The following is a 23,248-nucleotide window of genomic DNA, read 5'->3' as shown; positions in this document are numbered from 1 at the left end:
AATCATGAATGAAGTGTGAGGAGTGGCTAGGTGGGTGAGAATTGGGAACTTGAGGACTAGGAGTTAGCATGGGGTGGGGGAGTACAAAATCATTGGTGGAGAAAGCTGAGAAAATGTGCATTAAGGAACATGTTGGCAAGGCAAAATGGGAGGGGTGAGATGCACTAAAATACCAGATTGGGAAGGTAGGCGGGGGTGGAGTTATGTAGGACTTGAAAAGGAAGGACAAGAAGTTCAAACTTGATGTTGTGAAGTCAGAGCCAACCTTGGAGGATGGACGGGAAAGTGGTTATATGGATGGTGGAGTGGCCAGAGAGAAGAAGGTTGAGAGCTAATAATCAGGACATGAAGAAGCTTTAGCTGTTGTGAAAGAGGAAAGAATGATTTTCACCCTGAGATTGTAAAGATGGCATCTTCCTGGATAATACTTCTATCATAGTGTATTTCAGACATACAAATGTTCAGTCATTTAATAATACTTTAAGTATATGCATTCATAGATTTCACAGTGATCTATAAAGGAGGGTCTTGGCATATTCTATGGTTGGAGAAAATGAGGCAAAGATGAGTTGCTCAAGGTCACGCAGCAGGTCCGAGGCAAAAGCCAGTACTATAACCCAGGTCTCCTAACTCCTAGGTCAGTGCTTCAGTTACCGGAACACATCGCCTCCTCCCTTACCCTTGTTTTTAACTACAGTTTTCCTCTAAAATTTCTCTGCAGGGAAAGAGCTGCCTCACTATACTAGCAATAGTGAAAGGAGCCAAAAACTCTGGTCCTATGGAATTTGAATTCACCTGGCACAGAAATAAAAGTGCTGCAACAGCTGAACCAAATTGACTTTGCTGTCACATTATAGAGAAGATATGGGAGGCCGGAGGGAGAGAGGCAAGTGGAAGAACATTAATCAGAGATCAGATAACCTCTGTCCTTAACTAACCCTGGTATAAATTACTGCGGCAGCAAAACAGTAATGAGGCAACTGAAGGAAGCGACCCAGTGATGGGGTGCGGGAGCTGGGACAGGGAGGGATGTAATCACAGAGGGATGGTGGGGGGAGGGATGCAGTGAGGGGGATGGGTATGCAGCCCCATTCCCAGCACTCGGAGATGGGGATACACATACGTCCGACTCCTGGGTGCCAGCGAGGGGACGACAGACCGCGATTCACAGCAGGGCACATGCTGCTGCTCGAGCGCAGCCACACGAGAAGCATGAGGAGAAGAGGGCCGGGAAGCAGCGGGAAAGGCACACGTCATGCGACCCCTCAAGAGCCACCTGTGGAGCACTCGCGAGTGGCGCTAATTCCTCCCCTGCCCTGACCCAGCCAATGGGAGCTGCACCTGTGGTCGGGGGAGCATGAGGACCCCCCTGGCAACCCCTAAGTCTAGGAGCTGGACATGCTGGCTGCTTCCTGATCTGGGAGCCGCACAGGCCACGGCATAGCGCTAGCAAGGAGCCTGCCTGCCAGCCCCGCTGTGGCGTTGCAAACCAAACATACAATGGCTCGGTCAGTAGTGCTGACTGGAGCTGTAAGGATTCCTTTCTGAGCGGGTATTCTGGTCCAAAACAGGACACCTCGTCACCCTAAGCGGGGGTGCATTGCAGTGTGAGTGTGAATGAGGGGAGGGGTGCATTGCACTGTGAATGGGGGGGGGTGCATTGCAGTGTGAGGGGTGGAGGTGCATTGCAGTGTGAATGTGAATGAGGGGAAGGGTGCATTGCAGGGTGAGGGGTGGAGATGCATTGCAGTGTGACTGAGGGGGTGCATTGCAGTGTGAATGTGAATGAGGGGAAGGGTGCATTGCAGGATGAGGGGTGGAGATGCATTGCAGTGTGAATGTGAATGAGGGGAAGGGTGCATTGCAGGGTGAGGGGTGGAGATGCATTGCAGTATGACTGAGGGGGGTGCATTGCAGTGTGAATGTGAATGAGGGGAAGGGTGCATTGCAGGATGAGGGGTGGAGATGCATTGCAGTGTGAATGTGAATGAGGGGAAGGGTGCATTGCAGGGTGAGGGGTGGAGATGCATTGCAGTGTGAATGTGAATGAGGGGAAGGGTGCATTGCAGGGTGAGGGGTGGAGATGCATTGCAGTGTGAATGAGGGGAAAGGTGCATTGCAGGATGAGGGGTGGAGGTGCATTGCAGAGCGGGAGGGTGCATTGCAGTGTGAGTGTGAGTGAGGGGCAGGGTGTATTGCAGAGGGAGGGGTGGGGGAGCACTGCAGTATGAGTGCGGGGAGAGGCGCATTAGACTGCCCGTGAGGGGAGGAGGACACTGCATGACCAGAAGGGCGGGGTCGCTGTGGCGGGGTATGGGCTGTGCAGGGCTGGGGCAGTGCTTGGCGCAGCACGGAGGCTGGGCACACGGCGAGGGGAAGGCGGGGCCCGAGCCAGGAGCGAGCGCCCGGACACCATGCGCGGGGCAGAGGCGGAGGCCGGCCACGGGGGGCGTTAACGGCAGCCGCGGCGGGCTGTGCCGGGAACCGTAGTTCGCCGCGGCCGCCGCCAGACTCCAATTCCCAGCGTGCCCTGCGCGGCTGGCTGACGTCACGGTGACGCGTTTCTACGCAGCCTCCCGCGTCCCGCCCCTGGGCTGGGGGGCCTCTCGCGCCGGGTTGTCAGGGAGAGAAGCTGAAGCTGCAGCTGCCGCCGCCGCCGCCGCCCGGCCTCTGTCATTGGGGGCCGCTCCTCCGGCGGGGCGCGGGGCTGCGGCTCCCTCCAGAGGCGGCCGGCGGCGGAGCCACGCGGGGCGTCACCTCCTCCCCGCCGGCAGGTCTGAGGCGGCGGCCGGGCGCGTCCCCCGCTGTGCCCCCTGGGGTCCCAGTGCCGCTACCCCCCCTCCCCCTCCTCCTATCCCCCGCCCCTAAATCTGTGCCTGCCCCTCCCCCATCTCCGGCCTGGCCCCGCCGGCCGTGAGTCCTGGGGGTGGCTCCTGACTACCGCCCGCGCCCGCAGTTGCTTCTCCGGCGCAGCGAGCGCGGCCAGCCGCCTCCCTCCATGCTCCGCGGTGATGCTGCTGCTGCTGCTGCCGCCGCTGCGCCCTCCCTGCGGGTAACAGCGCCCAGCGCCTTCCGCTCCGGGCAGCCAAGATGTGGCAGAGCGTCGGGCTGACGCTGCTGGTGATCGTGGCCACGCTGGCCTGTGTGCTCTTGTTCATGCTGTGCGGTGAGTACGCGCCCCTAGGTCTCTGCGTGTGAGTCCCTGCCCCGATCCCTCGCCGCCGCCGAGCCCGCTTCGGCGTTGCCGGGGGAGGGAGTGGGGAGGAGCCTGGTGCCCCGCTGTGGGGCTTGCTCGCAGCGCTCTCTTGGCGTGTTCCCAGATCTTTGAGCCTTGAAATGTTGTCAGGGAGAGACACTGAATTCACTACACTGGTCTGAAGTTTCAGAGTCGCAGCCGTGTTAGTCTGTAGCCGCAAAAAGAAAAGGAGGACCTGTGGCACCTTAGAGACTAACCAATTTATTAGCGTATAAGCTTTCGTGAGCTACAGCTCACTTCATCGGATGCCTACGCTGGAAAATACAGTAAAACGATTTTATATCCACGGAGAGCGTTAAACAATGGGCGTTACCATACACACTGTAAGGAGAGGCTTCAGAGTAGCAGCCCTGTTAGTCTGAAGTGGCAAAAAGAAAAGGAGGACTTGTGGCACTTTAGAGGCTAACAAATTTATTTGAGCATAGGCTTTTGTGAGCTACAGCTCACTTCATCGGATGCATTCAGTGGAGAGTGATCAGTTAAGGTGAGCTATTACCAACAGGAGAGGAAAAAAAACCTTTTGTAATAGACATGGGGAAATAGTTTTACACTGTGTAATGACACATCCACTCCCAGTCTTTATTCAAGCCTAATTTAATGGTATCCAAATGGTGGGGGCGGGGTGCATTGCAGTGTTCGTGAGGGGAGGGGTGCATTAGAATGTGGGGGGGTGGGGTGCACTGCATTTCCAAGTACTTCTGTTCTTTTTGCTCCGAAGTTGACATCCTTTTGGGAAACGTGTTGCTGAACAGTTATGCTCTGCAGATAGGACAGTATTAACGGCAATAGAAATACCAGTGAATGACTAAAAAAGCCTCCTACTGAAAATTGTGCTTTTTAAAAAAAAATTTAAACAACTAATTTGAGGTTAATTTGAGACTAACGGAAGGACGTTTATGGAGCCCCATAAAGAGAGGCACTTAAGGATACTCTATAGGTGTCTGTTGTATTTTAAAAAATCAAAGAAACAAAGAGAAGAGTTTTGAATGCTCTGTAAGATGCAATCTGGTCAGCTTCCTCATTTTCTTTACACTACCATGGTAAATGTTGATTGGAGTGCAGACCTTATGTAAAAAGTATGTAACAGGAGTGATGTTGAAAGACTAGGATTATTCTGTAATATTCAGGCATCCCCCTCTCTTTTTCTCTCTCCCCATATGTAACACATGGTAAGAACTTAACTAAAGAGTCTTATGAAATTCTTTGCGTAAATGCTTTTTACCTACCTTGGTCAGAAAATAAAATTATGTATTAAATTGATTAAAAATGCTTAAAGGACAGTGGAGCTTCCTCTTCTTAAGTAAAATTTTGGCTGAATTTAAGTGGTTTTCAAACTTTTTTTCTGGCGACCCAGTTAAAGAAAGTTGTTGATGCCCGTGACACAACCGAGCTGGGGATGAGGGGTTTGGGGTGTGGGAGGGGGCTCAAGACTGGGGAAGAGAGTGTTCGAGTGCAGGGGTAAGGCCTGCAGGGTGGGGCTGGGAATGAGGGGTTCAGGGTATGGGAGGGAGCTCTGGTCTGGGGCAGGGGTTTGGGGTGCAGGAGGGGGCTCTGGGTTGGGGGGAGTTCAGGGCTGGGTTAGCGGATTGGAACATGGCGTTGGGGCGCAGGCTTACCTCCAGTGGCTCCCAGTCAGCAGCGCAGCAGGGGTGCTAAGACAGGCTTCCTGCCTGTCCTGGCACCATGGACTGTGCTGTGCCCCAGAAGCAGCCAGCAGCAAGTCTGGCTCCTAGGCGGAGGCTCACATGTGGCTCTGCATGGCTCTCGCCTGCAGGTCCCACCCCCCACAACGGAGCCAGTACTCGGGGCAGGGGCAGCGTGTGGAGCCCCGTGGTCCCCCCCTGCCTAGGAGCCGGACCTTCCAGGGCACAGTGCGGTGTCAGAACAGGTAGGGACTACTAGTTTTTACTGGCCGGCTGCCAGGGTCCCTGGGTGCTGAGCAAGGCAACCCAGTGTCTTGTATTCTGTGATGCAGTACTGGGTCGCGACCCAAAGTTTGAAAACCATTGTTTTAGAGCCCTATCCTGCCAAGACTTCACACACGACTAGGGGTACTTGTGTTGGAATGTAGGCAGGATTGGGCCCTGAGTTTTCTAGTAACGTAAGTAGAAGAGTCTCTGGTAATAACTGTGTTTTCTTGGGTAAAAAATGATTTACCAGACACTCTCTCCAAGTTCGTTGTTTTGGCAAATAGTCTAAATATTTGTATTGCCTCTTGCTATAATTCTTTTTCTGTGAGTGTTAGAAGTCTTCAGCAGTAGATTAATTCTTCCCAGAAGGACCTAACCCTACTGCCACTGAAGTTAATGTTAAAACTCCCATTGATTTTGATTGTACTGGTTTGGGCCCAATATGCCTACATGCCACAATGTTAGTCACCATATAAATTGTTGTAATAGTAGTAATAAAGCTAACTTCTTTCCATTTCACTCAAGTCAGGTAGTGACTCGACACCGTTCGTAGGGGAGAGCCCTTTTTCTACCAAACCAAACTTGGTGGGGAAGCTGGGATTTTAAAACTATTCTGGGCCCTTTTTTCAATACTTTTAATTCACGTACAAAACCGTAGTATGCATGGCCCAGGGAAGAGAGAATACATGTGGATTCAAATTGCAGAGTTAGCTATGTATGCAAAAATTCAGAAAAACTTTTGCTGAATCTTTTTGACTGTTTCAAACACTTCAGAATTTTTCAGTCATCTCTATAAGTTGTTAAAAATACAGTATCAGTTATATTTATCATAAAAATGATGGTGGAATAGCAGAGTGAAAATGATATTTAGCATTCATTGCTAAGATAATGCATCAAAAATTGACAGGTTTCAGAGTAACAGCCGTGTTAGTCTGTATTCGCAAAAAGAAAAGGAGTACTTGTGGCGCCTTAGAGACTAACCAATTTATTTGAGCATGAGCTTTCGTGAGCTACAGCTCACTTCATCGGATGCATACCGTGGAAACTGCAGCAGACTTTATATATACACAGAGAATATGAAACAATACCTCCTCCCACCCCACTGTCCTGCTGGTAATAGCTTATCTAAAGTGATCATCAAGTTGGGCCATTTCCAGCACAAATCCAGGTTTTCTCACCCTCCACCCCCCCACACAAATTCACTCTCCTGCTGGTGATAGCCCATCCAAAGTGACAACTCTCTACACAGTGTGCATGATAATCAAGTTGGGCCATTTCCTGCACAAATCCAGGTTCTCTCACCCCCTCACCCCCCTCCCAAAAACCACACACACAAACTCACTATCCTGCTGGTAATAGCTCATCCAAAGTGACCACTCTCCCTACAATGTGCATGATAATCAAGGTGGGCCATTTCCAGCACAAATCCAGGTTTTCTCACCCCCCCACCCCCATACACACACAAACTCACTCTCCTGCTGGTAATAGCTCATCCAAACTGACCACTCTCCAAGTTTAAATCCAAGTTAAACCAGAACATCTGGGGGGGGGGGTAGGAAAAAACAAGGGGAAATAGGCTACCTTGCATAATGAGTTAGCCACTCCCAGTCTCTATTTAAGCCTAAATTAATAGTATCCAATTTGCAAATGAATTCCAATTCAGCAGTTTCTCGCTGGAGTCTGGATTTGAAGTTTTTTTGTTTTAAGATAGCGACCTTCATGTCTGTGATTGCGTGACCAGAGAGATTGAAGTGTTCTCCGACTGGTTTATGAATGTTATAATTCTTGACATCTGATTTGTGTCCATTTATTCTTTTACGTAGAGACTGTCCAGTTTGACCAATGTAAATGGCAGAGGGGCATTGCTGGCACATGATGGCATATATCACATTGGTGGATGTGCAGGTGATCGAGCCTCTGATAGTGTGGCTGATGTTATTAGGCCCTGTGATGGTGTCCCCTGAATAGATATGTGGGCACAATTGGCAACGGGCTTTGTTGCAAGGATAAGTTCCTGGGTTAGTGGTTCTGTTGTGTGGTATGTGGTTGTTGGTGAGTATTTGCTTCAGGTTGCGGAGCTGTCTGTAGGCAAGGACTGGCCTGTCTCCCAAGATTTGTGAGAGTGTTGGGTCATCCTTTAGGATAGGTTGTAGATCCTTAATAATGCGTTGGAGGGGTTTTAGTTGGGGGCTGAAGGTGACGGCTAGTGGCGTTCTGTTATTTTCTTTGTTAGGCCTGTCCTGTAGTAGGTGACTTCTGGGAACTTTTCTGGCTCTATCAATCTGTTTCTTTACTTCCGCAGGTGGGTATTGTAGTTGTAAGAAAGCTTGACAGAGATCTTGTAGGTGTTTGTCTCTGTCTGAGGGGTTGGAGCAAATGCGGTTGTATCGCAGAGCTTGGCTGTAGACGATGGATCGTGTGGTGTGGTCAGGGTGAAAGCTGGAGGCATGCAGGTAGGAATAGCGGTCAGTAGGTTTCCGGTATAGGGTGGTGTTTATGTGACCATTCTTTATTAGCACTGTAGTGTCCAGGAAGTGGATCTCTTGTGTGGACTGGACCAGGCTGAGGTTGATGGTGGGATGGAAATTGTTGAAATCATGGTGGAATTCCTCAAGGGCTTCTTTTCCATGGGTCCAGATGATGAAGATGTCATCAATATAGCGCAAGTAGAGTAGGGGCTTTAGGGGACGAGAGCTGAGGAAGCGTTGTTCTAAATCAGCCATAAAAATGTTGGCATACTGTGGGGCCATGCGGGTACCCATAGCAGTGCCGCTGATCTGAAGGTATACATTGTCCCCAAATGTAAAGTAGTTATGGGTAAGGACAAAGTCACAAAGTTCAGCCACCGGGTTAGCCGTGACATTATCGGGGATAGTGTTCTTGACGGCTTGTAGTCCATCTTTGTGTGGAATGTTGGTGTAGAGGGCTTCTACATCCATAGTGGCCAGGATGGTGTTATCAGGATGGTGTTACCAGCCGGACAGTGGGGTGGGAGGAGGTATTGTTTCATATTCTCTGTGTGTATATAAAGTCTGCTGCAGTTTCCACGGTATGCATCCGATGAAGTGAGCTGTAGCTCATGAAAGCTCATGCTCAAATAAATTGGTTAGTCTCTAAGGTGCCACAAGTACTCCTTTTCTTTTTGCATCAAAAATTGTGGGGTTTGTTTTGGTTTTGGGCTGTGAGGTGTGGTGTGGGGATTTTGGGGGGGGGGGTTTTGTTCAGGAAATCTTGATTTTTAAACCATTTTTAATCTTGTTTTGCTTTTGTAATTTTTAGTTATTTTCCTAAAGAAAGGTTGATTCTCATTGGTTGGTGACTATTAAAATTTGCTGATTTGCAAATAAGCAGAGCCTTTACACTGATATGAGACAACAGACGATCCTTCAAATTCAAACCCCCATAGGTCCAAATGAGCAGTCTTGGGTGGATCGTCCATTCAGGAATCCAAGCCTTTGTGTCTCTTTGCATATGTTCTTTGTGCCATAAGGTACCCCATCATACCATTTTGCTTAGCACTTGCCCTATAACAGCAACTGATGTCAAACAGTTTTTACTTGAACGTGGTCCTTTCTCCACACCATCAAACTGCTGAACACTTCCTGTGATTTGAGGTAGCTTTGCATGCTTGGGTTACGAAGGAAGACTCAATACCGAGTTTAAATCTGTTAGTGTAGTAGTCTCAAAAAGCAGTTTAATATCACATCACTCGTTACAATACAATGCTTTAGCTAAAACTATTATTTACTACTAAGCATTTAACAAATATTTAAACAAATCTGCTTCAGCAAGGCAACTTACAATTTCTATTAATGTTTGCATGCATATAGACATATACAGTAGACACCATTAAAAAGTTCACTACTTCATTAACACAGTTAAATTTATTTTTGCTTTCTTCCCCCCAGTGTCCACAATGTGCTTTGCACTTAGACACAGGAAAGAAGTCATGGTCCCTGTCCATGAAAGCTCACAATTCACCACAGCTACATTGATTTCACCTTACTTCCCTGCCCTGACCCCCTACCATGGGACCACTCGAAGTAAAGTTAAGCATGTACTTAAATGTTTGCAGGATTGGGGCATAAGTTTTGTAGGGGGACTACTCCTCGTGCCATAATGAAGTCAAATCTTGTGGCCTGTTACAATGTTGTTTTTAGTGGTATACACTTTGAACTCTGTAATCAGTATATTTCATTTTTTGCTTATTGTCTGTTCCTAACATATTAATGGAATAATACTGGCACTACATATTCTTTTATTTAATTACAGAAATTTTTTTAAAGGTTTAACCAAATGGGAAAAAATGTCTGATTCATGTTTCAAAGATGATGTGTACAACTCCTATTTGTAGTTACAAATTTGTATTTAACACTTGGATCTGGTGGACATGTGTAGTGCTATTTGAATTTCCACTCTTTAACACAAATATGGTTAGTGTGTGCTATGCTGAATTAGTTCTGTTTTTTATCATGCAACTTAAATTAGTCTTTACCACTCTTCTATGGAGAAAAGAGAAAAATCTAAAACATTAAATGTCAACAGGAATTAATCACATTAGAAAAATTAAATGTTCAGCTGTGTAAAGACATAGACCAAAATATTCAAACATATATGCCTAAAGTTAGGCACCTACATTGTTTTTTAAATAAAAATCCCTGAATAGGTGCCCTGATCTTGAATTACTTGGTATCCACAATTCCCATTGTCATCAGTGGGAGTTGATGCCTTTCAGAGCCTTGGTTGAACCTTGGGGAGGAGAAAGATAGGGGGTGGGGGAGCTCTTGCCGTTAGAAAAAAAATCTATTGGTAAACTGAGCACATTTATTACAGAAATGATTGAGAAACTGTAAACATGGCTGTTTGTCAGTCACTCTTTAAAGTTGAACTTCACTTTTAGCAACTTTGCTTCTGTTCCTTTTTTCCTTTCATTTCTTCTCAACTATTTATGATTTTGTTATTGTTTTCTGCTTTTTCCTCCCTGCCATTTGTGTGCTATCCTGTTTTCTTTGTGTGCCCATTTGAGTTATTAAGACTGGTGGTAGCGAGCAGGTAGGAGTTTCAAATTTCTCCCACTTCCATCCTCTTTGCTGGTTTCTGACCAAATTCCTGATCAAGGCAGAGTGAGCCTTGTTCAGTAGTCTGGATGCCTCCACCTTATACTGCAGCAAAGGAGAAGAGTGAGATCTGAAGCAGCTCCTTTCCCATGGGAGCTTAGGCTCCTTCAGCATGTGTGACTTTTCTGTTCTCATCAGGATCTGCTGTAAGGGGAGTATGCCACTCCTCATTCGCTTGAGCTCTAACAGGTCAGTAGAAGAGCTGAGATGTCTCCAGTGTGTAAGGAGCTCCAGCAGCAAGGCACGGGACTCTTCTGCCTAGAGAAAAGCACTATTCCTGGTGCCGTGAAACGAGCGCATGCTCCCAGTTATTACACAGCTAATTTAAGTATCAGCCTGGGTCTCAAATAGCAGTCATTTAAATCTGTATAATTTTCCCCATCTGTTTGTCTTACTGCTACCTATTTCAGGACTTTCCTTTTTCTTCTTCATTCCCTTCCATCAGGTCAGATTTTGGCTTCCCCAGTAATTCCTTCCTTCCCTCCCTCCCTCCCATTTTCCCTTTTGGCTTAATAGCCTTCCCTTCCTCAATCTTTTTTAGCCTGCCTTCTTTCACTTTACTGCTTTAGCCTTGGTCATCTCGTGCCTCTTGTCATTGGTAGTAAAAAGCTTTAACATGCCAAGATCTATGGTCATCAAACTTGTGTGCCACATCAGACAACAAACAAGTTTATTCAGGTCATGCAGACCTGAGTAAACATAATCGTTTATATGTAACAGCACACACTCTTTTGTGAATGGTGGGATCTTGACAATATTGAAGCACAGTCCAGAAAGTGAGGTTAGGATGAAGTGTCAGGCAAGCTGAACTGTGATATTACTAACTTGGGCATTTGTTGTCTGTACTTGATTTAGTTCCTCACAATACGCACACATTGAGCTACACTGTGACTGCAAAGAGGTACATTTTGATGTGTGCTGAAAATTTCTAGTGAATTTTTGACTAGCAGGATGTGGTTTGACTTACATCTTGCATAACTCCACCCCCCTCCCCAAAAAACCAGACCAGATTTAACAAACATTGAGATAGGGGACTTCTGTGTACTATTTTAGAAGGCTGAATTTAGTTGTAGACAGGAACACACTTACGACACAAGCTGTTCTTTAATGCTACATTCAGTTGTTTCATAACTCTTTAATTAATTTTGCAGACCTTCAAAATCTAAGGCTGTGTCTACACTACCACTTAAGTTGGCAAAACGTATGTCACTCAGGGGTATGGAAACCCCCCTCTGAGTGACATAAGTTTTGCCAGCATAATTGTGGTGTGCACAGCACTAGGTCAGCGGGAGAAGCTACCACCACTCATTGGGGGTGGTTTAATTATATTGATGGGAGAGCTCCCTCCCATTGGCATAGAAAGGCTACACAAGAGATCTTACAGCAGTGCCGCTGCATGGGTACAGAGGTGCCACTGTAAGGTCTCTAATGTAGACATAGCCTAAGAGACCTAAACCAACATTGTCCTTCTAAGGACAGTTGAAAAGAAAATGCCCTTTCCTTTGAAGTTGTCTTTAAAACGTGTTTGTAAAGAGGAGCTAGCAAGGCGATAAATTCTTTTCCTGTTGGGAAGGAAATAGGCCTGGACTGTATTTGAAAAGTTGCACTGAGGGAGAGTCAAGCTCAAAGAGCCCTGTGGAACCAAGCCACACATACTATGTCTATTGCATGTACATGGCCTGTGTTACCATAGTATTTGAGCTCTTCACAATTCTTTTTCTCATTCTCAGTGAGATTCTTGAAAATGCTGACAGGCCTCTGTGTTTTTTTCCATAATCTGTTTTGATTGTCAGTTTTCTTCCTGACCACGTTATATCTAAGGAACAGTTTGTGTCCTTACAGGCATTCAGCAATTCCAGTATAACACCTATGTTTTTAAAGAGAGACAATTTAAAAATCACTCTTCTCTGAATCTGTTTATTTAGTATTGCTTCAGATAACACTTTCTTAAATCTTAATTCTTACACTGTGACTGAAAGCAATTAGAAAAAAAGGCTTTATCCACTTTGATTACATTATGTGGGGACACTTCCAGGGTTTCCCCTGGACAATCAGTCAGTTTTACATGTTTAGGTATGCCTTTTACACAGCAACAAGGGGAGAGAACCTGTGGGAGAAGAAAATAAGAAAATGGCTGTAAAACCTCCACAATTGACAGTGACAGTTGGGAGCAGGTGTCGCACCTCAGAGTACTTCTAACTTTTTTAATATAAATGACTAGATTTCAAATTGACCATCTCTTTAGTATCAAGACATTGGTTTTCTGTAAAATCCTGCACTGCTTTTTAAATCTGTATAGTGATTCAGTGTACTTAGTTGACCGTAGATTCTTAGTTGCTCAGTGAGGTCTGAATTGGCTGGTTATCTAAAATGTCCAAATTCTTGTCTTAAACTAGAGAGTTTTGTAGATATACAAATGATCATTTGTAAGATGAATGGCTCAGTTCGCAAAAATAAAAGGAACACTTATTGTGTAATACCAAGTGATGTGCTCAGTGCCCCATTTATGCTGGTAATCTAGGGTATTAAATACATTTCAGTACTTTTCGTTCATCTTTTAAATGAGTTATTCTAGAGCACCTTATACTATTTTGTGGAAGATGCTAAATATTTTGATATCTTGTTCTCTGCTGTCCCTAGAATTAAAACTGTACTCTTTATTATGTGAATTGGCTTTCTTTGAAGGGCTTCTAGGGAAAAAAATAGACAATTTGTTGTCTGTTTTTTCTTTATATATACGTTTGTAAGGTCTAATAAAGTACATTACATCTTTTTTAAAAAAAATCAAATCTTAGTGTATGATTTAGTGGCAAGAATGAGGATCTATAGAACTGGAGATTCATAGCTGCTTCATAGGTTTTCTTTAATTGTTTGTAATATCTTGAGTATCATTTATCTATATTAAATGTGTATGAAAATAGAAAACTAGTAGTAATGAGTACAGTTTTAATCCTAGCAATATGTATATTGCTGGTAGTTTTCTGTTTTCATTTGACACACTTATTGTTTTTTTCCTCTCTCTCTCCTGTGAGTAGAAACTAACATGCCTTTGCATTGTTTGATTGCTTTTCTATAAAAATTGGGCCAGTGAGGGAAATAGGATTTAACTACAGATTCTGTAGAGCCAGTTGAAGTATGCATGATCTTAGGGCACAAAAAATAATCTTTTTAAAATCTATCTTTCCAGAGAGAGAACTATCATCTTTCACACTCACTGATTCCCTAGATGTCTCTGTATTGTTATCATCTTCCTTGATGAGCCTTGCGTTATTGTCCACATTTAAAGGATGTCTATTATCATTCTCTGGTAACACCTAAAATAAATAATCAGGACTGGTTCTGCTAGTTCTGGGCAAACAAGATTTTTTAAAGGTAATTAAAATTCATATAGGCCAGTGACTTAAATTTGGGATTGACAGGATTTTCCCAGTTCATGATGTGAGTCAAAGTATTAATGATTAACTCTAAGCAGGATAAAACTAACATTTCTAGTATAACACATAACACTTTTATATAGCATAATTTTTCAAATCACTGTCCATAACTTTTACTAAAAATACCTCTGACTAAAACTTGAGGGTGGGTGGGACTGGGGGAGGGCTGCCCGGGTGCTGGCGGGGGAGGGGCGAGTTGGCGGGGCCATAAGGCTCCCTACCTGGCTCCATGCCTCCCTCGCAGCAGCAGAGTTTGGGTGTGGGAGGTGGCTGGGGCACAGGAGAGGGTGAGGCGGGCTCTGGGTGGTGCTTACCTGGGAGGCTCCCCAGAACTGGCGACCTCCCCCTGGCTCAGCTGCTAGGCAGAGGCGTGGCCAGGCAACTCTGTGGTGTGTGCTGCCTCCACCCAGAGCACTGGCTTCACAGCTCCCATTGGCTGGGAACTGCGGCCAATGGGAGCTGTGAGGGTGGTGCCTGCGGGTGGAGGCAGCGCACACCACAGAGCTGCCTGGCCACGCCTCTGCCTAGCAGCTGAGCCAGGGGGAAGTCACTGCTTCTGGGGAGCCCCCCCCCGGGTAAGAGCTGCCCAGAGCCTGCCTCACCCAGTCCTGTGCCCCAGCCCCCTCTCATGCCCAAACTCCACTGCTGCTGGTGAGGCAAGGGGGGCACGGTAGCCCAAGACTGCCCCAGCAGCTGCCAGTACGACTGCCACAAGGGTTGCCTGAGCTATGCCAGAGCCAGGTGCCCCGGCTGCTGAAGTAGTCGCGGAGGTCATGGAAAGTCACGAAATCCATGACTTCTGTGACCTCTGTGACAAACTTGAAGCCTTAATTATGATGGTAGCATTTAAGAGTCCCAGTCATCAGGACCCCATTGTGCTAGATGCTTTGCAAATGCATAACAGAGATAGTCACTTCCTCAGAGAGCTTACGATTGAAGTATATGGTTAGAGACAACAGGTGGATGCAACAAGCAGAAAGAGGGAGCACAGGGAAACAATGAGACAATGCTAGCCGACAAGACCAGTAATCACAGTTCAGTAACTTCCCTAAATATGGTCAAGTTTTTTTTGTAGGCATCATGGCAGAGGAGAGTTTTAAGGAAGGATATGGGAGACAATAAAATGGCTTTTCAGATATTTAGTGGAGATCCTTCCATGCTTGAGGAGAGGCATGGAAGACAGCATAAAGATGTTGGTTTGGAAAATGTAACAATTGGGCATTGAAGACTGGAAACATTGATAGAGCAGAATTTACTCCTGGGAGAATTCTGCGTGTGCACAGAATTCATGTTCCCTGCAGATTTCTTTGCTTTCCCACAGAAAAATCCCTTTCTGACAGGGAAGCAAAGGGAAGCTGTAAGAGCAGTCACACACCTCTCCCTAGCAGTGCAGGTACATTGTTTCAGGCACCCGGAGAACCTGGCAGAGAGGTAAATCATCTCGGGGCTGGGGACACCGGGCCAGTGGCTCTTACCCTGAGCCAGCATCAGCTGCTAGTCCTGTCTGCACTGGAGGCAGGAGAGGACGGGATTTGTTCTTTCCCTGCAAGGAGTGTCTGGGACTGTGTCAGACCCAACCCCCAAAAACCTCCCCCAGCTGCAGGAAGCTCAGCATCCTCCCCTGTTTCATGCCCCCATCGCTCCTCAACCGTTGGGAGGGGGCTCACTGTACAGGGAACTGCTCCCCCATCCACCCAACCCCCATGCATCCGCACCTCCCATACCCAGACACTCTTGCCAAGCCTCACTGGGCACATTCAGAACCCCCTTAGCCCTCCATACCTGAACCTCAACCCCACTGAACTTCAGCCCCTGCACCTGGATCCCCCCCTGCACCCACACCACCTGCCTCTGAACCCCCACCCCTGCACCCATACCACCCCCCACTGAGTTCCCTGCAGTCAAACCCCCACCCTGATGCCCCACCTGCTGCACCATCCTGAGCCCCCACACCACTGACCCCCAACTAGCTGCACCCAGACCCCCACTCCACTAAGCCATACTCCTCCCACACCCAAAACCCCCCGCTGAGATTTCCCATGCTCAGACCCCTCCGCTGAGCCCCAACCACCTTCACCTGGAAGCCTCTGCAGAGTCCCCTTGCCCCTCCATCTGGAACCCTCCCCCCCACGAGTCTCTGTGCATCCAGATCCCCCCTCTGAGCTGCCTGCACCCAGATTGTTCCACACCAAATCCTCTCACCCCACACCTGAATCCCCCCCACACTGAGCCCCTCCACACTTGGATCCTACCTGGTTGAGCCTGCCTTCTCCACACCTGGTGTGCCTGGCGCAGAGGGGCAGGGTCACAGGGTGTTTCTGGGGCAGGCCCAAGCCTTGTGCTTTGTCAGGTTTGGGTGGTGCCTCACCTCTGAGTCCGCGTCCTGGGAGTGGGGGTTGCAGGGTGATCTCCCACCTTCAGCAAGCCAGTGGCCTGTGCTTCCCGCTGCCATGCTGGAGCCTCTACATTTATTTATTGACAAATAAAACTTGCAGAATTTTAAAATATTGTGCACAGAATTTTTAATTTTTTGGCGCAGAATGCCCTCAGTAGTAAGAATCGAAAGATGACCTCTTGATATCCTGTTCAAAATAATGGTTAGATTGGGGGTAGGCTGTGCAGGGCATTAAAAATGAAGACTAACTACTGTAATTTGCTGTTCTGATTAAACAGCACATGTTTTAAATTGCCTTTTATAGTCCCTTCCCTGTATATGGAGGTTGGGGTGGGAGAAGCTGTCCAATACTAAATAGTGTTCCCTGATCATTTTAACTTTTCTGTAATGGAATCCTGGAAGGGTAAATGAGGTAGTACCTTGTTTAAGCAAGACTTTTGAACTGAAGGGATCAACTCTTCCAGTTGAAGTATCACTTCAGAATATTTTGAGGGCTAGAAGAATGAGAACCTCGTCTGTCTGATTCTAGAACAGAGCTGTGGTTTGTACTTAATCCTAATTTTAGATCTTCCCACACCTGTTATAAAACTAGCAGTGTAGTAAAACAGCCAAAGCATGATCGCATTCAGCAATAGTTTATGCAGAGACCGAGGTATTCTGGTCTATTTATTGAGTGAGCAAGTTTAGGCTAGAAATGCTGGGCTTATCTTTTTACGATGAAAAAGTGTCATGGCCAGTCAAGAAACTAAGAAGGAAGCTCATTTTAACACTGGAAGGATGATACCCATAACTGTGCGATATTCATTACCCCCTGTTGCTATGCTGACATATTAACGTTCACAGGGAGCTCAAGTCCTAATCTGGAATTTGAACTTGGCCTCTTCTGGTCCAGAGACGAGAGTTCTACTAGTTGAATCAAATTGAGAACTGGTAGATCATTTTAAAATCTTTGGAAAGGGGTAATCCTTTTCCGAGCGCTGGTAAGCAGTTGATGAATGCACTTTTTGTAGCCTGGGTTTTTGTACGTTGGAAAAATATGAAGTTGTATAACATAAATGAGTAACTCTTTGGTTTTTGTCTCCCATAGGTTGGTATGTGGTGTGGCAACTGTTTTTATCTAAATTCAAGTTCCTGAGAGAGTTGATAGGAGACACAGGATCCCAGCAGGGGGATAATGAGCCTTCAGAGTCTGAAGCTGAACAGGAGACTCCACCCACTCCACAGAGAGGTAGACAGAAATCGGCACGGCAAAGAAGGGCACCAGCAGAAGAAGCAACTTAAAAAAATAGTCAACTATGAACAGATTAAACACTTCTGCTGCTCTGTGTGATTCAGCGGTTTGGTTTTACTAAAAACAATGGGCTGAAAAAAGCCAAATACCTGTGAGTCTTTACTTTTGGATTTCAGATATACACTACTTTAGTAGCGGTTCAGGAAGGGCTTTAATGGTAAGCCATATAGAACTAGAAAAAAGAAGGTGGGGGGAGAATCTCTCCGCCTAGAAAAGGCTGAGCTGCTGTAGCTCTCGCCCTTGCAAATGGATGCGGTTTCCTGGTCCCTAGACCTAGCCTTTCCATTCGTCTGAACAGGGTAAGCATGTCAGACTGGAAATGGTTCCGAACTTTATTTTTATTTCACAGCACTGCAACTAGTTGTAGTAAAATTTAATTTTATTTCTGCATTTCATTCAGCTATATAAATATAAATATATATATATATATATATATTCTTCAACTTGTCAATGCATGTAAACTTGAAAGATGTTCAAAGGATATCCTGCTTGCACGGTATTCTAAAATGAGGTTTAGTAACCTTTTCTGTACATGAGAGAATCCGTACTAGATGCACGTGATGTGGAGGTTGTAACTATCTCCTTAAAGAAAAACCTAATCAGGTGACCATACCTGGCTTCTTGGTTTTGACACAAGAAGGGTTACAGGTAAAACTATTCTGCTAGACGTCTGTGTTTTGTCATCTGAATCTCTGACTCCATTTTTACTGGAGATGGGGAGGTGCAGCATGGGTTAAGTGTCTTCACTGTTTAGTATCCTAAAGTGGCAAGCACAGTTCTAACTCACTTTAAAATGTAAACATTTTTACATCAGGTATTTGGTACCAGATTTTTTTTTTCTGGCGCCATTTATTATGAAGAATTTGTGACCAATTTGGTGGACACCACTTTAATAGTATTGTAGCAATGTGTTTAGTACCTCATGTTTGGTGGTGGTGGTTACTGGTTGTATCAGCAATTTAGCAGATTCTCCCAGTTCTTCAGTACCTGAATTGTACTCCAGGTGAACATCCTTTTTTTATTATTATTTTTTTGCATTGTACTTCAAGCAAAATTAAATCCCACATTGCAGCAGTCTAGCAACTTTGTAAACTAGAGTTTAATGTGTATCAAACAAGGAAGAATAAGCAGGTGCTGCCTCTGAAGGGGGATGTTGGGGGATGAAGCTACAAAAAGAACAGTGTCTGTGTTTTGGAACAAGCTCATTTGACTTCCTTTCATAAACTTTGGATGCATCTTGTTGATTTGTTTAATTTCTCCTTAGTTTTCCCTGCATTCAGATTCTGCTCTACAGGAAAATGTCTTAAAAATACAAACTATGAATCCTACATCTGTGGACAAACTCTCTTGAACCTCTAGTGACAATAGCAATGCTTAGCTCTTTGATAGAATAGACTCCTATGTCTGGGAGAAGAGCACATTTTTACTGCCTTTATATTCTAATTTATCTGTGGATATTATTTGAAAGCCAATGTGTTAGGATTTGAAGATGACAGTATTCACTGAAATATACCACAAACAGCTGACATAAACTTTCTTCCTAATGTGTCAGTGTTAAAATATGTAATGGATGTCCTTGACCCTTCCCTGCAAGTTCTATGTTCTTTCTTTGTTTACCAGCAGGTATGTATAAACATGCTTTATTACAGGATTACACTTTCAAGCATGGTTACACATCAGTTTGCACATATCCTCAAAACACATGTAAAACATATTAATAGTTTTTCCTATTCCATACTTCCTACTGGTGAGAATGGGAACTGGAAATGGCTATTGATTTAAGGTAATATCCCCATTGTACTGTATTCAAACTGTTCAACAACATTGTTTCCTTTTCCTGCTTGTTTCAAGTGTTTGCTGTTAGGACATACTCAACAGTATAGTCCATTTGATGTTCAGTATACCTTCAACTGAACAGTTCTAAGCAGATTTGGGAGCACTTTTCTTAATCTTTTCATTAAGAACATACGTTTTTGTAAACTCTCATTAATTTTAGTCTGCAAAAGGACTATAATCTTGATATAAAGCATTCCTACTATATGTACGTTTCAGTTTTAACTGAAATATAAGTACACATAGGAAATGCACAGACAGCAAAAAGCTGACATTTCTAATCTCTCCTGCTGAAAGAGGTAATGGAAACCCACAGACAGGCTCTAATTTCAACAGCTGTGAAAAAATGTGAAATTACAGCTATACAGATACCAAGCAAGGTAGCACTCGAAAGTCCTTGTGCCTCATGCCTTGAGTAAGTTGATGAGGGAAACCCAGTAAGTTTCAGTGCTGACACTTCTACCTGGAAGTATGCAATAACATGGAAATTAAAACTAATGAATATAGAACTCTGGGAAGCAAGTTTGTCCTGCCTTTCTGATCAACATTTTCCCCCACATGGAGTTCATCTAGTCTGTCTGTCATTTTGTGAAAAATAGCCAACACTCTTACTAATTAATAATGCTGATGTGACCTACTTGCCAGTAACACTAAATCCACCTATAACATAACATTCATGCTCCTAGTAGCAGCATGACAATGAGATTTATATTATAGAGATAGTGTGAGTTGTGTGGCTTCGGTGATGAAGATGTCAATGTATAATATGAATAGGAGAAAATAAAAAGGGTTTTCTGCACATGTCCCATGTGGAAACTTCGGCATATTGGGGTTTTACACACACCTATAAAACAAGGGTGTATTTATGTGAACATGTGCCTGTGAGCAGGTCCAAGGTATTAAGTTTTACCAGTCCAATAGAACTCATGTTCTTGTCTTCAAAAAATTTTGTTTTGGACTTTTTTTTAACAATGTACATCTAAAGTATTTTAGTTGTAGCTGAGCACTTAGTTTTTAATTAATACAATTCTAAAAAAACCATTTTGTAAGGCAAAAATATAAATGACTGATTTAATCTTTGTTTTAATTAGATTTATTTTTAAATATATATGCCTTATTGCAACCATTCTACTGAATATGCTGGTTGGTTTTGGTCAATTAATTTAAAATATATTCATATCACTTTTGTAGCAATGGTTGAGTGAGCAGCAGTTATCTGCTTTGTATGTGAAACACTTTATTTGAAAAGGCTACTGCCAGGGATCGTAGAACAAGCACATAATATAGGCTGGTTGAAAAGAGTAGGTAAATAATGGCTACAAATTCAGGAGAAAACTGAGGACAGTTGTATTCTTGTAGGATTTTTCTTACGACTATTGCAAAATTAAGACCTGTTAGGAAGCCATTATGATTTTTATCATGGTTATTTAACACCTGCCCACAAGGCTAATTCTATGCAGTTCATTCATTAAGCACTGCTGCTGTAGCTATTTGCAGTAAATGCTATATACTGCGCTGCAATCAGTGAGCAACTTGCTGCTTAGCGTTAGGTTTACACTGACCCAGACCTATGTATGTTTCAACTTCAGTTTGTTTGGCAACAGCCAGAATAAAGAATGTGTTTAATGTAGTCATTTGCGTCTTCAGTGTTAACTGTTAAAAGATACTGTACCTAATGCTTCCGTGGTTTGTCTGTATTCATCATGTTAACTGTTCTTTTAAACTGACTGCACAGATAACTTAACAAAAACAAAATAAAATAGACTTGATATGAGAACTCTTTTGGTACAAGTTAATATTTTTGGAGGAGTATTGGTATCTCATTTGCAAAGTAGTATGGTGGTTCTTTAGTTTGGGTGCAGAACAGTATGTAATCAAACCCAACGGTCAGATTTCAACCGTTATAACGGATGCAAATGGCTTGAATCTATAAAAATAGCCAACTGCTTAATTAAAAATTAACATCCTTAACTTTTAAAACAATATTCCCTCAAATTAGAAATTAACACCTGTTCCTTTCACACTTTTCCCCCTCTACATTGTTGTTACACTTTAGTGTGGCTCTATATAAGGTTGTTTATCAGTACTGACCTATCAGTTTCATTTAAAACAAAAAATGAGCACCATATAGTATGGGGGTGGTTTTTTAGATTAAAAGTGGAAGCACATTTAGGGGTGGGGTGAGGGATAGAATGAGGAAATACACTTTGGGAGAGAGTGTAGTCTTGTGACTAGAACACACACGTTGGGGAGTCCTATGTTGTGTCTCTGCTCTTTGACCTAAAGCAAGCTACAATTTCATTCCACCTCACTTTTCTCATCTGCAAAAATGGATTAATGCAGTAACATTGCACTTTTGAGGAAAGATGGTTGTGCCAGAGCAACTCTAATACTTGGATTCTTGGATTTCCTTGTCCCCAGTCACATATTTTCAAGTCCACTGGTGTTGCTGATTTGTGACCTACTCCCAGCAGTGGAAGAGCGTAAAATATCCATGCTGATTCCGTTGGATTTGTTAGCAGTCTTTGACACTGACCATGAAAGATATGGTGACTTTTCTTCAATCTCTAGCAGGAGGCATAGAAAGACTCTTGAGTTAACTCCACTCCTTTATCTGACCAGCCCCCACGAAGAGGATTGACAGTTTTTCTTCCCTACAGGCACTCTTGTGGGCAGAACACTGCGTTACACCTTGTCTTCTGTGCTGTCCAATGTGTGTGGAGGATCCAGTTAAAGTACTGTGTGGCGTTTTGGGGGGAGGTTTCTTTTGGCTTTGTTTTGCTCAGTATACAAATTTGTTTGTCAGCATTGTCTTACTCTACATTGGTGTGGAGAGTTGTGTGTGTTAAATATAAAGAACAGATATGGCTATTAAGTCTAAAAGTTTGAAAATATTTTTTTAAAAATTTTCTTACTGTATATAGGCCAAGACATTCATGTATTTTGCAACTTCTGAATTGGCTGCACAATTCATTCCTTCTTATGGAATTGTTGCTTCAGAATCTAAACTGTCATTTTAAAAAAACTTGTTTTGGTTGTGATGATTGTTTTCAATTGGAAAGTTTTAATTCACAGAGTGTAAATTGATACTATATTGTCTTCCTGAGTCTGCAGGCAGCCTGAAACAATTATGAGAAAGAAGGTATGAAGTAACCCTTTTTCATTCCCAGTGGGTTGTTAACTCTGAAACCTAGGTCTTGAAAGCTAAGCACAATTGGTGGCTTTCAGGTGCTTGTGTATGTGGGTATGTAGATACACTGACTTCCAAGCATAAGAGGTAGCAATAATAGACTTGGGCCTGGTCTATACTTAGTTTAGGCTGACATAACTATGGCCCTCAGGAGTGTGGATTTTTTACACCCCTGAGTGCCGTAGCTATGTTAACCTAACCCCGATGTAGACACAGCTAGGTCAACGGAAGCATTCTTCTGTCGACCTACCTGTTGTCTCTCCCTTTCATCTTTGTAGGCTGCGTCTACATTATTTAGTTAGGCAGCCATAGCTGTGCCATGATAGCTATGTGGCTATATTCCCCAGGGTGTAGACATAGTCTGTGCTTCAAACAAAAGGGAGTTGACAGGATAGAGGTTTAGGTAGACCTGAGAGAGGAGAAGAAATGGCCAAAATTTAGTCAGGTGAGGTGCCTTGAAAATGAAGAGAACTCTGTGGGGAAATAGAGAAGCTAATGCAGGAATCCTAGATTGTGGGATGTAGATTTGATTCTTCTGCAGAGAGCTGAACCCGCAGGAGTGAATAAGGTTACCAAAAGGGAGCTGGCTGATGTGTGTGTCTTGAAGGTCATAGATGGGGATAAGGGGTTGAAGTGACCTGATGAGCTACTGGAGAGCTTAAAAAGCAAAATAAGAAACCATAGTCTTGGAAGCCCAGGAATTAGAGAACACAGATGAGTAGGAAGTGGGCCAAGGTACTAAAGGCAGCAGATTGAGGAGATATAAGCCTGTTGAATCTGCAGGAGTAGTAATTTGAGACCTGAGTGAGAGCAGCTTTAATG

General features: G+C 44.4%; 1 protein-coding gene across 1 annotated transcript; it reads left to right on the top strand.

The window, feature by feature from the left end:
- Nucleotides 1–2,640: 2,640 nt before the first annotated feature.
- On the top strand, nt 2,641–18,643 carry SMIM13 (small integral membrane protein 13). Its single transcript, XM_084618229.1, has 2 exons — nt 2,641–3,166; nt 17,200–18,643. The coding sequence occupies exons 1-2, from the start codon at nt 3,091–3,093 to the stop codon at nt 17,391–17,393; spliced, it is 270 nt and encodes an 89-aa protein (XP_084474355.1). The 5' UTR covers nt 2,641–3,090; the 3' UTR covers nt 17,394–18,643.
- The last annotated feature ends 4,605 nt before the right edge of the window (nt 18,644–23,248 follow it).

The sequence above is a fragment of the Lepidochelys olivacea genome (assembly GCF_965140295.1).
Source record: "Lepidochelys olivacea isolate rLepOli2 genome assembly, chromosome: 2".
Classification (NCBI taxonomy): Eukaryota; Metazoa; Chordata; order Testudines; family Cheloniidae; genus Lepidochelys; species Lepidochelys olivacea.
This window is presented reverse-complemented; position numbering and strand designations above follow the sequence as displayed.